Source organism: Malaya genurostris, chromosome 1 (genome assembly GCF_030247185.1).
Source record: "Malaya genurostris strain Urasoe2022 chromosome 1, Malgen_1.1, whole genome shotgun sequence".
Lineage (NCBI taxonomy): Eukaryota > Metazoa > Arthropoda > Insecta > Diptera > Culicidae > Malaya > Malaya genurostris.
In genome coordinates, this window is record NC_080570.1 from 108,225,397 (window position 1) to 108,240,574 (window position 15,178).

Below are 15,178 nucleotides of genomic sequence, written 5' to 3' on the forward strand. Positions count from 1 at the left end.
TAAAACTATTTTGACCATATAGACCTTATGGTCTCATTCTTCTTCTTCTTTGTTTCTTTGATGGATTGGAGAGGTTACAATGACCATACATCCAGTGGTTTCCTTTATAGTCAAATGGACTTTACTATTTTTGACTACCGATGATATCTCGCGGCGTCGCACCGCCGCACAGTGGTTCAAAAGCGCAATTTCACGCTCTTAATTGATAACTCATAGGATCGTGGTTTTTGAGATACAATATCTTCAGCAAAGTTGCTCAGAATGAAAGACGCCATCTTTTGGCCAATGTTATTTATGTGATTAATCCCCCTAAAAGTGAGATAAACATTTTATTTTAGCTCAGGGCCAACATAGGGGCTAAGTTACTTCGACAAAGTTGTGCAGAAAGTTATTTCAAACAAGTTTGCTGAAGGTACTATTCCCGTAACTTGAGTTTAATTCAAGATATAATGTATTTTCTGAAAAGGGTGTCCAAAAACCAGTTTTTGTAAGAAAACATATATATTTTCAATTTATATGAGTTTTTCATGTTATACAAAGTTTTTCATATTTAAAAACTACACAACTTTCTCGAACAAACTATGCTGCTATCATTTCAGTTTAATGAAATAGAGCAATTTTTCATGTTTTTTTTTTTAAATAAAATTCTAACTTGTCTATTATCAAAAGGCGCAGTAAGGTGCAGATGAGACTACTTACATATTAAACTACTTCAAAAGAGCTTTCATACCGTGGTTGAATTGCTCGTCTGCGATCGTCTGCAGGCGAGATATGTTCTTTTAAAATATCCTTGTCCTTGACATTTGCAATGATAAAATTGACTTCATTTCAGATCAGATTTCAGTTTATATTCATTACTATGGTGCTTGCCACAAAATATGATTTTTTTTTGCACGTCGAAGTCTATAAATTGAATAGTTTAGTAACTGTTTTGTCACGACTTTTAAAAAAGTCATCATCAAATCGAATTAAGTTATGTCATCTTCTGGTAGAGAAAAGTATGATCAAAACTTTTTTTTAGTTATTTGTATTTATTTTATGACAGCTGACAATGTTCTTAACCAGCTAAAAGACTCTTAGCATCGTTCGACAGATTCTTCTTGGACTGTTTTGGCCATTCACGAATATTTGTAACCAAAGGATCCAATGAAACTAAACCAATTCGTAAGTGATCTGGATTGCTCGCGTGTATAATACTCCCGACATCTGTTTATCGATCTCCACTTTAATTGATGAATAGAGGATATCTATCCGCAGAGCTTTTTATATAACAAGCTTACCAAAAAATGACATAACGTAATTCGACATGATGATTGCCTTTTTTCAAAGTCGTGGCTTCTTATCTCACTTTCAAAAACCGTCGGACAGTTACTTTCAAAAAACGTCTGTAATTATTACTAAACTTTTCAATTTGTAGACTTCGATGTCCATAAAAATCTTTTATTGTGAGAGTTTCCATGGTAACGAATATATACTAAAATCTGATCTGAAATACAATGAACCTTATCATTGGAAATGTCAAGGACAAGGATATTTGAAAAGAACATATCTCGCCTGCAGATGATCACAGACAAGTAATTCAACTACGGTATGAAAGCTCTTTTGAAGTAGTTTAATATGTAAGTAGTCTCATCTGCACCTTACTGCGCATTTTGATAATAGACAAGTTAGAATTTTATTTAAAAAAACATGAAAAATTGCTCTATTTCATTAAACTGAAATGATAGCAGCATAGTTTGTTCGAGAAAGTTGTGTAGTTTTTAAAGATGAAAAACTTTGTATAACATGAAAAACTCATATAAATTGAAAATATATATGTTTTCTTACAAAAACTGGTTTTTGGACACCCTTTTCAGAAAATACAATATATCTTGAATTACACTCAAGTTACGGGAATAGTACCTTCAGCAAACTTGTTTGAAATAATTTTCTGCACAACTTTGTCGAAGTAACTTAGCCCCTATGTTGGCCCTGAGCTAAAATAAACTGTTTATCTCACTTTTAGGGGGATTAATCACATAAATAAAATTGGCCAAAAGATGGCGTCTTTCTTTCTGAGCAACTTTGCTGAAGATACTGTACCTCAAAAACCACGATCCTATGAGTTATCAATTAAGAGCGTGAAATTGCGCTTTTGAACCACTGTGCGCAGAGCCACTTCAGCACGAAAAAACTTTCTTTCTCGCGAATTACTCGAATTTCTATCGCACTATCCGCGAATCAACGTGCTTACACGTTGAGAGCTCCACCGGAAGTGATGGTCTCATCCAATTTGTCCGTTCGAATCATTAACAAATGTTTTGAAACTCTATTTAGGCGATTTGGACCGTTAATGGTCTCATCCGTTTGTCAACAGACAAACAAAAAAATCTCTGTTTACAAACAGTACTGCTGAACTGTCAAAATGTGTTCATCCGATTGATGTTAGCAGTGACGGTAAAAAACCTAATGTTTTCAATCTAATTTGAATTAGGTTTTGCACGATGGCCACTCGAATGAACTACCGATGAACTGCCTATGAATCAAGTTCATCTTTTGACAGCTATCAGTGGTTTGTTTACATATCTATTAGCACATATTCAAATTAGAATAAACGTAATGAACACATAAACAAACCACTGATAGCTGTCGAACTTGATTCATTTTGTTCATTTTCGTGAGGTATCTATTAACACGTATTCAAATTAGAATAAACGCAATGAACACATAAACAAACCACTGATAGCTGTCAAAATTGATTTATTTTGTTCATTTTTGTGAGGTTATATCATGTTCGCGCAAAACCTGATTGATTTGTTTACATATCTATTAATACATCTTCAAATTAGAATGAACGCAATGAACACATAAACAAATCACTGATAGCTGTCAAAATTGATTCATTTTGTTCATTTTTGTGAGGTTATATCATGTTCGTTCCAAACCTAATTAGGTTTTGCACGAACATAACATAACCTCACAAAAATGAACAAAATGACTCAACTTTGACAGCTATCAGTGGTTTGTTTATGTGTTCATTGCGTTCATTCTAATTTGAATACGTGTTAATAGATATGTAAACAAACCACTAATAGCTGTCAAAAGGTGAACTTGATTCATCGGCAGTTCATTGGTGGTTCATTCGAGTGGTCATCGTGCAAAACCTAATTCAAACGATGAAGCTCAGGTGAATTTTTAAACTGTAAATAAACCACTGGCGGGTGTCCAAAAAAGTTAATTCTGTTAATTTTGTGAGGTTACGTCATGTTCGTGTAAAACCTAATTACGCTACTATCTAAGGCCTTTGTTTAATACTGTGATTATAAATGCAAGGTGTACTATCTTGCGAGTCTTTTCAGCCTTTGGTTCCGAAAGTGACGGAGATGATATAAAGGTGATTGACAAAATCGGTACCAACATGTGATTAGGGCATACCGTGCGATAGGTCCTTGCAAATATTGCAAAATATAATGCTCATTGCTTTAGTTTTATTCCTGACTCGATGAATAAACACTATTGTAATTTTCAAAAGAGCCTATAGTAGGATATGCCCAAATTACATGAAGTTATTTAGATACAAAATATTTGATGCAGTAAATGCCTATTATAGGCCTCGACTTAGGCTGATGGGTAAGAATGAATGATGAGAGTTCCAACGAAGATAACGATATGAATTACGAATAGAATTCAGATCTGGTATTTGACTGCCTGAATGGAATGTACGAAATAAAGGATAACCGGTTCCCTCCTGAATAATTTAGATCTTTGCCTTTCTAAACCTTAACCTTAATCTTTTTACAGCATGTGATTGGAGGTGGCTTTGAAAAACCTTTTACTTCTAGATACTCATTCAGTCATGATCGGACGAATCAAAGCTTTATGACAATGGGAATGGATTTCTTTGAGTTGTAGTACTGAGAATTCCTTTTCCGAAAATGAGGCATTCCGTTAGTTTCACAGACGCAATGTGTGGTCGAACTACTAGGATAACTAGCAAAACAACAACTACTACTACTACATATACTAAATAATCTGAAATTCAGATACTAAACACAAATTACGATATCAATTTCATAACATAGTTCAGTTTATTTTGCTTACACATAAAACACACAGATTAGTAAAATAAAATATATCACAATAGGTAAAAATTACAAATTATTATTCGGACGGTAATATACTATCGGCTACGAAACTTTCTACTGCTGCTGTGGATGGATCATTCATACTCACAATCTTCAACATGCAACATCACAAAACTACGCTACGAATTTCTTCACTATTAACAATCACGTGTCTCTAGGCCCCTGAAAGTCCACGTAATGTAGATAGATACTGAAAAGAAGTGCTGAGAAGCTCAGTCCAGCAAACAGAATCAACACCGTGTTCATTTGATCATTAGAAGGCGACTTTTCACATTTTTCTGTTTTGACAGGAACTTTATGACGGTTGAATCTTTGTTTCTGTAACAATGCGGTGCGAAGTATTTCTGTTAGTCGTTCGCATGAAAACGGAAAATTTGTGAGTGGATTCAAACCGGTTGAACTAGTAACAACATCATCGAATGGGTCAACCAAACTATTCTCGAGTAACGATTTTGCGTTTTGCTGTCTTCGAGGCAATATTTCACTTGGTCGCTCTAAGTCTTTCTGTTGAGCTAACGATTCGAATTGCGATTGAGAAATATCTACACCGTTTTCGTCAGGATCGATTGTACCGTTTGCTGAATTTACAGTGGCGTTTCCATCGATACTTCTAAATCGATTGAAAGATAATCGCCGTTGCTGGCGACTTTTCCGGCGATGATTGTCCCTTCGATTGTTAACGAGCCGTTGTTCGAAATCACTGGTTCCAATTTGTTCGATACTAATTAAATGTCTATCCTCTAAATTTGACTTGTTCACATCCTGCAAGCTGTTGTTATTGCCATCCATTTTATCACCGCTGAAAACGATTACTTGCACATTTTGGCGTTCAGGTTTATTAAATACATTCATGGAATTTATGTCTATTCTTCGGATTTTATCTGGTGTTCCATCATACGAAAATCCTCCGTACGGATCGCAACTGTTTCGACTAACTGCACTGCCTGAACTGTCATTATCGGAACTGCTCAGTCGACGATTCTTATCAAATCTGGTGGTCAACTTTCGCAAATGTGTGTTTCGTTTAGGTAGCCGGACATTAGAAGAACCAGTGGAATCTCGCTTTGATTTGCTCGGTGTTCGTTGCTCATTCGAATCGATCCTGTGTAGATTTTTCTTCTCGGAATGTTTGGGAGTTCCGTTTAGTGCAATCTGGTTGCGATTTGGAGTGAGCTTTTCGAAAGGAATATATAATTTATTACATGAGATACAATGAAGCATACTGTACAGATACTAGAATTGTATTATTTTACACATGAAATTTTGTTCACTAGTTGTCAAACTGGATACGCCGTTGAACAGACAAAATCATATAACATGAAACGATAAGAATCGAGTACCTAAACCACATAGTAAGAGTTCCCATGATGCTTAGTAATATCGTACTGAGAAACATCAATAAAATTCATAAAAACTTTGCAAATATTGTTCTAGTTATCAGTGGCTAACCGAAGAAATTTGACGCTCGGGGCAAAATAAGGTTTGCCGACCCCATCGTTGGTTTAGTGAAAAAAAAACGCTGAAATCTATCTCCGGAGAGATAACTTGGACGAGCAAAAAAAAGTCCCAAGGATTGGGCGAGTGCCCCCTTCGCCCCCCGCTTAGATACGCCACTGATAGTTATACACACAAGACATTGCACATTCTAACATATATCGCGTACAAAGAAATACGTATACACTCTTACACACCTTCCACAGCGAGCTTAAATATAGAAAGGGAAAAATTGTTTATCATCTACCTCGTCTTTGCCCAGTTGATTGAGTAAACTAGTTGCGTTAAACATCTGTTTGAACTTGCCAGGCGTCTTACGTCGGGCATTCAATTCTGCAAGTTCGACACTGCTGCCGCCCGCTGCCCCGACGTTACTTTTGCGACCACCCAAACTTAACCGACTACCGATAGAACCGTTATTGGAACTATCTTTCAAAATTTCCTTATACTGGAAGTCGTTGGTGGGTAACGAGCCTCCAAATGACAATCGGCCACCCTTTTTGCTGGGCGTTGGAGGTCCAGGACGCTTGTAGGTGGTTTGGCCATCAACTTTTTTACGTGAGATCAAGCTGGTGCTGCTGTCGTCCAATGCTCCCGATGCGGTATCCTGAAACATCAAAAACATTGCTATTAACCTTTAGAAACCAAACATAGCAGCCGAACGTTTTGTGGACCAACATTTTACAACTAAAACAACCAACAAAGCCCCCACACACACAAGCACATACACACACAGCTAAACAACAACTTAACTCTTTATTAACTCGGTCTCTAATTAATCACTGCTAGTTTTATCCTCTTCAACTAAAATCTCATGCTTCACTCTTCTTCGCGGATATTTAATATCAACATTCTACAACACGAGAAAACAAATCGAGTGAATAATTGAGCAAAATCCCATATACATAGGGCTATACCCACCCTATTGTCATCATCGGTGAACTCTCCATCGGTATACTGTGCCAGGTAACTACTTTTCAAATGTGGCGGCACCATTGAGTTACGATGCATCAGCTCGGAGTACCGAATAGATTCGCGACCGGTGGACATTGGTGACATGCGTCCTGTTTTCAGGTCGGTCAGGTAAGTGTTGTTGAAAACTTCTCCTTCTTCGTCTTCCATTTTGAGGTTGGAACCTGAGATGTAAAAAGCTAATATATGATTTTAGGAGCTGGTGTTTTGTTGTCTTTCTTACTCATCTGAGAAGGAACCGGCGGAGGCGGAAGCATCGACTTACGCTCCTCATGGATCCCTTCCATAATGCGCAGTTTCGATTTGACGAACTCGTTCTCCTTTATCAGCTCCTTTATTTGTTGCTGACACTTGGAAGCATGAATTTCAAGTTTCTTGAACTGTTTATCAAAAAAAAAAATTCTATAAACTCCATGACATTTCAAGTACATACAGTTAGGGTATTTACCTTTTTGCTTTCGAGCTGTAGTTCATCCTTCAGATCCAAGAAATCCTTCTCGTGTTTGGTCTTTAATTTTTGCATCTCTTCATTGTACAACGTTCTCTGTAAAAGAAAACAATACAGATTATTTAAAACAGCTGATGTTAATCGATCAAATTTTGCGAAATCTGGAAGAGAGGAGGTTTTGGACGTGCCTAGAAAGAATTTCGCATCTTTTCAGGGATGCAGAACGATCCATCTCTTCCCATGAAGAAAATTATAAAAAGCCATGGTAAGGCACAAATCTCCAATTAACGTACTGCTTGACCCAATTTGTTCTGATTTCAGAAACGCAAATAATGCAGGGTGGCAAGTGAATTAGCGATTTCAATCTCTCGGATTTTTCCCGGTTTTCCCGGAGCGCAAGACAAAAAATTCCCGTTTTTTACATGTCCAAAAAACATCGAGAGTTGAGGAATAAGTATTTTTCGGGTATCTCCTTGGAACTACGATTAAAACTCTCATCCACAGTTTGTCCAAACGTTTATCTTCTGAACTAACAGTACCATCCAGCCCAATGTATTCCATCTTTATTTTGTATTTTACTTCGCCAGTAACTTCGATGTAACAATAGAACTAAAACAAGAAACATATCTGGCCAACGGTGATGAAAGTGATCAGTCTTGCATTTCACGAAGGAATGAAGCATCAAAATTATTGCAACTTTCTTGAAAAATCAACACAATTTATTTAAATTTCTTGTTTTTCCAATAGATATTCCTATATTTATTCGAAGTCAAGTCTCGATTTTTATCCACAGCACGATATGCACACTTTCTTTCTGAATTCGAGTACTTTGACTTTTGACACCGAAGCTGCGTGTATTTACACAGATTTCATATACATCCAACTTAAAATTAGTATCTCTTGTCACAGTCTTAGTGTCTTTCCTTGCACATAAGTTACTGCACAGAAGAAAAGGAATCACTCAGCTCAGCTCTAAGATTATACCACAAAATCGGCGCACAACCCAGAAGATTTTTACCTTCGATTTGCGATGAAGAAACCCTAATAGTTCTGTAGAAAACTTTTAGAGCCATTAGAACGGCTGATTTTGTGTGATGGCTCCCGACCGTTGTCCTCTATTCGTTGTTTTTTCACCAATGCAAACGACTAGCAGCTGTGACGTTATCGCTCTTGTCGGAAGCGAAACTAGTTTGCAAACGACACACAATACATCTGCTCGCAGTGGCGATAGAATCCAAACTGATCCAATTTTTGTTAAGAGGTTTCTTATTAGGATGCTGTACGGGATTCATTCCTGCCTTTCAGAAGGACCAAATTATGGAACTCACTACGATATTAAGCCCTGTTCGGAACATTTTTCTCGAACGACAAACAAAAATGACATTTCAATAGTGTACTACTGAAATACTCTAATGCTGTTACTATACACGTTTAAATTGAAAAATTTCGATTCTATTGGTAGTTAGATTATATAAATCCTTTCACAGATCACTTAGCTATGAGCTTTGAAAAAACGAGAAAGGCAAACGCGCCTTATGAGTTATCCTCTTTAATACTCGTCTATACCAAACATTTCAGAAAAGTTTAATTTTGAATTATTTAAGATTATGTCACACAACTGAAAATTTTATCATAAAATTGTGATCATATTTCCGATGGCATGTAGCAAAAATTATGTTGATTCGTTAGATACAACAAGAGATATTCACGATCAAAAACTTATCACCAGCCCCCTGCTATGACGTCATGAAACTGTGGCCAGCATCATTATGTAAAAACCAAAACAATGAAGAAGAATGACTAACAAAAAATTGGATATTACAAACTACTTGTTTATTCAGTACCCTTTACCGCACTTCCCCGCAAATTATCGAAAATTAAGATTTTACTCAATTTGAAATGCTCGAATGTTTGTTCACCATACTCTGAGCGCTCTGATTGCCCACCAAATGCCCCAGATGTTGGCTACGATAGCACTTGCTGGAGCGCCCTATCCTTGCCACCGGGCTGCTTATCACTCTCTGAGAGTGTACATTTTGAAAAGGCGTCCCATAGTAAAGTAAATCGTATTCACGACCAAATTTTATGGGAGATGAGTTATTGCTCATGATATGAATCATTTTACTCATAAAATCATCTGTAATAGGCATGATCTCATGAAAAGACATATTGATATATAAGAAATGATTATCATAATTTCTTAGTCATGGTACCAGCAATGGATTTGTATCCTTGTGGCTTCAGTCATATCTATTTTGTCGCTAAATGTCAACAAAAATTGAAAATTACAACACCTTTCGTTGTCAACTCTGGAGTCCTTCTTCTGTTTAAAAGGATCCAACCAACCATCCTAGTTACAAAGATCGCTGGAAGCTTATTGACCTGAATCAACTATCTGTTTGTTGGAATTACTCCAAAACCATTTTTGTTGCTGATTTATTACAGCCATGTATCGATTGTCTCGATAGTCAGATTAGTTTTAGAATCAGTATTCACATTTATGTGATAATGTAATCTTTAGTGTATTTCTTCAAGTATAAGATAACTATGTCTCATTGGATGATTCTGTTGATATAAAGTACGAAGCGGTGTTTTGTCCGTTAGAAATAAAAATCAACTTCACCGCAATCAAACATGTGGGCCATATTATCAAATATGATCATGTGATACATGGAATTTCCGTTGAATATTGCGTCAGTTTAAAATTAAAAAATTCACGAGCAAACGAACTTTTATTATATTTAAAGAATCATGGCTCCGATCTCCATCAAAAAGAAGTCAGTTCGTCACAAAAAGACCCACACTGCAACATTTGATAGACCTATGGACAATGAAGCAAATTTTGAGATAATTCCAATTCTGTTATACTACTCTTTACTTTTCATATTTATTTACATTGATTATTTCATACATATTTATTTACAGAAGATTTAAAATTCTACGATTTTTAAATCTTAATTTCACTTTTTATCGTATGAAAATTGCGATAGATAGAATTTAGACGCACAATTAGCAATTTATCTTTATTTTGAAACCGAAATGTTATAATGTTATAGTTCGACACATATTTCTTGCGGAAATTCAGCGATATCTCCACTAAGAAATGTATTGCTGATTCAATAGAATTTTTATTTTTTAACTCATATAGATAAAACAGATTGTTATAAAGACAAGTCAATGCAAGCATTCTTGCTCATAGAATTCCGTTACAGACTACGCCACACACTGTCTCCAACCAGTGAATTAAGCAGGAATCGATATCGATTGTATATTTGTTCAGGTTTTGTAAAACTGTATTAAGATACAACTGGCAACTACAAACTAATACAACAACTCAGTCGAATTCGGAATCTTAATTCCTATGGAAAATATTTTTTGTTGTGACCCAATGCGTCAATGATCCCTTGAACGAAACAAATGACGTATACCAGCAAACGATTAACACTACCTCAAACACTAACTGAAGCACATTTTCAAGATCAAGACAACAGTACCTAGTAATCTAACACAACCGTTTATTCATCCTCGGGAGAATCAATATCCAATCCATCATACGATGGCATTCCGTGGACGGTTTGTCGGGCCTCGAGCCGCCTATAATTCAACGGGACGTCTATTGGAACATCGTTGGACTGAACGTTGCTACTGTATTTTTTCAAAACTTTCACCACGCTTCTCTGTGGTTTACAAACGTGAAATACTTTCTCCACTAGAACGTATCCTCCGCATCCACTGTTTTCCGCTCGATTAACTGGGTGTACCGTCATCGAAGAACCGCCATAATCGTCTAACTGATGGAACTGGTTATATGGTATCACTTGATGAGTAACTGCCGAAACATGTGAGGTCAGTATAGTGACTAGGACCGTAAACGATACAACCGAAAACAGATGAAGATCGAGTTCAATCTTCATTTTGACTGGGATCACAAGTCTACAAAGTCACGCTACACTCTACACTTAGACGGATTAGTTCAATTTGAATGATAATCAACAAAAAATAGCACTTTCTTTTATACATATAATACATTTTTAGTTTACCACCAACTCACCTGAGCAATCAAAATTTCGTGTTGGTAGTGTATTTGACAACATTGGTACGCAATGTATTGGAAAACTTTTTTGGTTGTTTAATAAACAACTGGGCGATTCGAGCACAGAACGTGATTTATTAAAACTCACGACGTAAGATATTGTTTTGAAGACACAGTAGTATAATATTTTTGTCAATTATATAATACTCAAACCATTCGCTATCTACTGATTATACGAATATATTGGTTTTGTTAGTCATTGACAGTATGGCATTATATTTCGCTGTACACGTTTATTTACTATCTACAGACAATTTATCTTCGCTTCATTAATTTACATAGTGTACTCCACTCTACTGGTTAAGTTTCGCATAAATCAACACGAGTTTTCTCACAACATGGGTATAAAAGTTAAAACCACGTAACATATTTGGAGAGACGTATTCCTTGCGCGCTGCTGAACAAGGATAAAGGAAGTCGATAAGCAATACGATTGCACTCTTCCTAATTGAGGTTCATAATAGACTTATCTAAAGGTGAAGTTGTGCCTAGTCCCAGTTGTAAGACTTAGAAGCCAGTTGTTCAAGTCTTAAGGTCGAATGATCTCAGTGTCAATGGGATCTCAGCACTAGCAATAAAATGGCTCTCGACGCTAAGAATAGATTGCAACGTGGGTTGAAACAGAATTGTGATACCAAATTGGCGCTTGCAAGCTACACATGGGGCAAATTAGTTCAATACTAATATTAAATCACACCAAGGGCGCATACAACAGAAAATAAATATAAGAAAAGATTGTCTCTTGATTGATTATTTCATTACCGATTTTATTTCAGTGACAAAAACAACGTAAACTATTTGTTAGGTCCGATTGATTGTGATCCCGAAAAGGTTTGAATGAGACAACTTATTCGATGATTCGATCTTCAGGCGTTTTCCAACAAGTATCGGGTTTGGGTTCAAAAGTTGTAAATCATGATTTGCGGTGTCCACTGTATCTCAGCGCAGACATATCAGAACTCAAAAAATCAAAGCAGCACAGTAATAGTAGATGTTTTTCTAGGCCCTAACCTTTTTGTTTGTTTTTTTTTTAATCCTTTTTTGTGGTTGTTACATTTCTCATATAGAAAGGTTGTGCAATCACTGTAAAAACCGATTTCTGAACCGAGATCCGGAGAGCCAAGTGTCTTATACCATTCGACTCAGTTCGTCGAGTACGCGAAATATTTGTATGTGTATGTGTGTATGTAACGTTTTTTTGCACCAACTTTTTTCGGAGACACTGGAAATAATGATCATATTTTCCAAAATGGATCTCACTCACTTTTCTCAGCAATAATTTGAGCGATTTTCACAAACTTGGATCCAAATGAAAGGTCCTGTGGTCCTATTGGCAATCTAACGCATAACCGATTTTACCTGACGCGCCATCTGAGTTTTATTATTTGAACCTTTCTTAGGATGAAGATTGAATTTTACGCGGGCTCTTATCGGGAACTCATAAAATTTCAATTATATTGTAGAATTTTCGAATCTGTTACAAAATGTTAATTTCAAAATGTAAGAAAATGAATTTTCTTTAATTTCGAGTTTTTTTGAGTTTATAAGATGATATGTAGACAAATATCGAGATCCGGAATTTGCTTCGGTTCACTTGAGGTTCTTTTGAACGCTAGAGGAATAAATCAAAAGGCGGTAAACTCTATTTCTAATCAGAATATCGCATATTTGGTTCGGTTTGCGCATCTGTACGGTCCTTCAAGTGACATTTCATGATGTTCGCGAAGAATACAATCATTTGAAAATAATCAACTGAACATTTTCATCGTTTAAAACAGAATCTTGGGTGCTGCAAAAATAACAGAGGTGGAAAATTGTTTTTCTCAGACTAAAATTAACTTTTCGCTTGAACAAATGTCGTTTTAAATAAGCTATGAATAATTTACAACTAAGAAATTGGATTTCCCTTTAATTTTGACAGATAAACTTGCAATCATCATACTCGCACCAGGGCTTGTATTGTGAATCCTCAAACGAACGAAGCATCATAAAATCACCCGCTATGAACACTTCACTAGACATTACTGAATGAGAGACATGTATTAGAGAGAAACTTGATGCGTGAGAATATATACTACTAAGCAGACCAGTTTCCTTGCTTGGTAAATTGCCAGTGCTCTCAGTCTCAGTTAACACATGAACTAAGCAATCCATGCCAATGCAATGGAATGGAGGGTTCGCTCTCGTTAGTACTGTACGAGAATGAAGAACTTTGCTTCACGGCGTGCTACAAGATACGAAGCAGGGGCATACAGGCAATGTTTACGGTGTTCATTCAGTGTAGGTTTACAGAAATCATATTTGAATATAATGTTTGTACTCCAAGACCAAATATATATATATATATATATATATATATATATATATATATATATATATATATATATATATATATATATATATATATATATATATATATATATATATATATATATATATATATATATATATATATATATATATATATATATCCTAGAAGAAATGATTTTTAAATAAATATTCATCGGAAATAAAAGATATGAATCTAGTTTTCTCTTAGGCATCTTCAATATGAGAACCATTCATCAAATGCTAACCTCATGAAGCAGAGTCTTCAGCTGGCGCACAACGAAGCAGCTTAAGTTACACTGTGAATTCTACCCGATACAAGAATGTGTGTGAATAGCACAGAGGGTGAAACTCTTTTGTTAATATTTATTGCTCTAATTTACAATCTCTGCCTCGCACACGTACTCCTCTAGTTGTGAAACACAACGTTAGATCGCTCATACGGAATCCCTAAATTTCATCCGGATCTGACTACCGGTTTCGGATTTCTAGGGTAAAGTGTGTTAAAATATAATTTTGATGATTAATTTTTGAAAATAATATATATGATAATATGATTGATATGAGAAAGGCATCATTATACCACTAGAAGGTTTAAACAGGTTTCAAAGTCAAAACTAAAACGTTGGGGTTTGATATTTTACATGTAGTCAAATTTTCAAGTCAATCGTAGCAGAACTCTTTGGCCTGTGCGTTGAGCTTTTGGATCTTCGCAGTATAAAGGTCCATAACTTCCAGAATTTTATTCCAAAGGCTTGAAAATCTTACAGAACACTCTAGAAATGTTTCACTATAAGAAAATACAAAGAAAAAATAAACGATGTTTCTAACCGCCCGTTAATATAATTCTCGAAAGGACAATACGAAGACCCAGTGCACAAAGAAACGGAACTATGATCAACAAGTCGCTCTTTTTATTGGTTTTGCGAACGACATTGATATCATTAGTGTTGATAGAAGAGCTGTAGAAGAGGCTTTTGTACCTTTTAAGAAGGAAGTAACAGTTCGGCTGAAAAGTTCGTATCGTTTAATAGAAACACACATTTTTTTGCCAAAATTCGTTTTTATTATTCAACATAATTGCCATCAGAGGCGATACAGCGATTATAGCGATCTTCCAACTTTTCGATACCATTTTTGTAGTACGATTTGTCCTTTGCCTCAAAATAGGCCTCAGTTTCAGCGAATACCTCTTCATTGCTTCTAAATTTTTTACCAGCGAGCATTCTCTTGAGGTCTGAGAACAGAAAAAAGTCACTGGGGGCCAAATCTGGAGAATACGGTGGATGAGGGAGCAATTCGAAGCCCAATTCGTTCAATTTCAGCATGGTTTTCATCGACTTGTGACACGGTGCATTGTCTTGATGAAACAAAACTTTTTTCTTCTTCAAATGAGGCCGTTTTTTTGAAATTTCGTCCTTCAAACGCTCTAATAACGCTATATAATAGTCACTGTTGATGGTTTTTCCCTTTTCAAGGTAGTCGATGAAAATTATACCATGCGAATCCCAAAATACAGACGCCATAACCTTACCGGCCGATTTTTGAGTCTTTCCATGCTTTGGGTTCGGTTCATCGCGTGCAGTCCACTCAGCTGACTGTCGGTTGGACTCCGGAGTGAAGTGATGGAGCCCTGTTTCGTCCATTGTTATATATCGACGAAAAAAATCGGTTTTATTTCGATATAACAGCTCCAAACACTGCTCAGAATCATCAATT

At 36.0% G+C, this 15,178-nt stretch overlaps 1 protein-coding gene across 2 annotated transcripts in view; it reads right to left on the reverse strand.

The window, feature by feature from the left end:
* Positions 1-15,178, reverse strand: part of LOC131425361 (centromere-associated protein E) — a 33,118-nt gene that overhangs the window by 3,783 nt on the left and 14,157 nt on the right. The window contains exons 5-9 of one of the 2 annotated variants that reach the window (XM_058587194.1): positions 7,039-7,134; positions 6,814-6,970; positions 6,540-6,754; positions 5,866-6,225; positions 3,848-5,297 (exon numbers count right to left, since the gene is read on the reverse strand). In XM_058587194.1, coding sequence (XP_058443177.1) covers positions 4,269-5,297; positions 5,866-6,225; positions 6,540-6,754; positions 6,814-6,970; positions 7,039-7,134 — 1,857 coding nt within the window. In that variant the 3' untranslated portion in view covers positions 3,848-4,268. Of the gene's footprint in view, positions 1-3,847; positions 5,298-5,865; positions 6,226-6,539; positions 6,755-6,813; positions 6,971-7,038; positions 7,135-15,178 lie in introns of those variants that run through there. The other variant, XM_058587195.1, reaches the window with a different exon arrangement.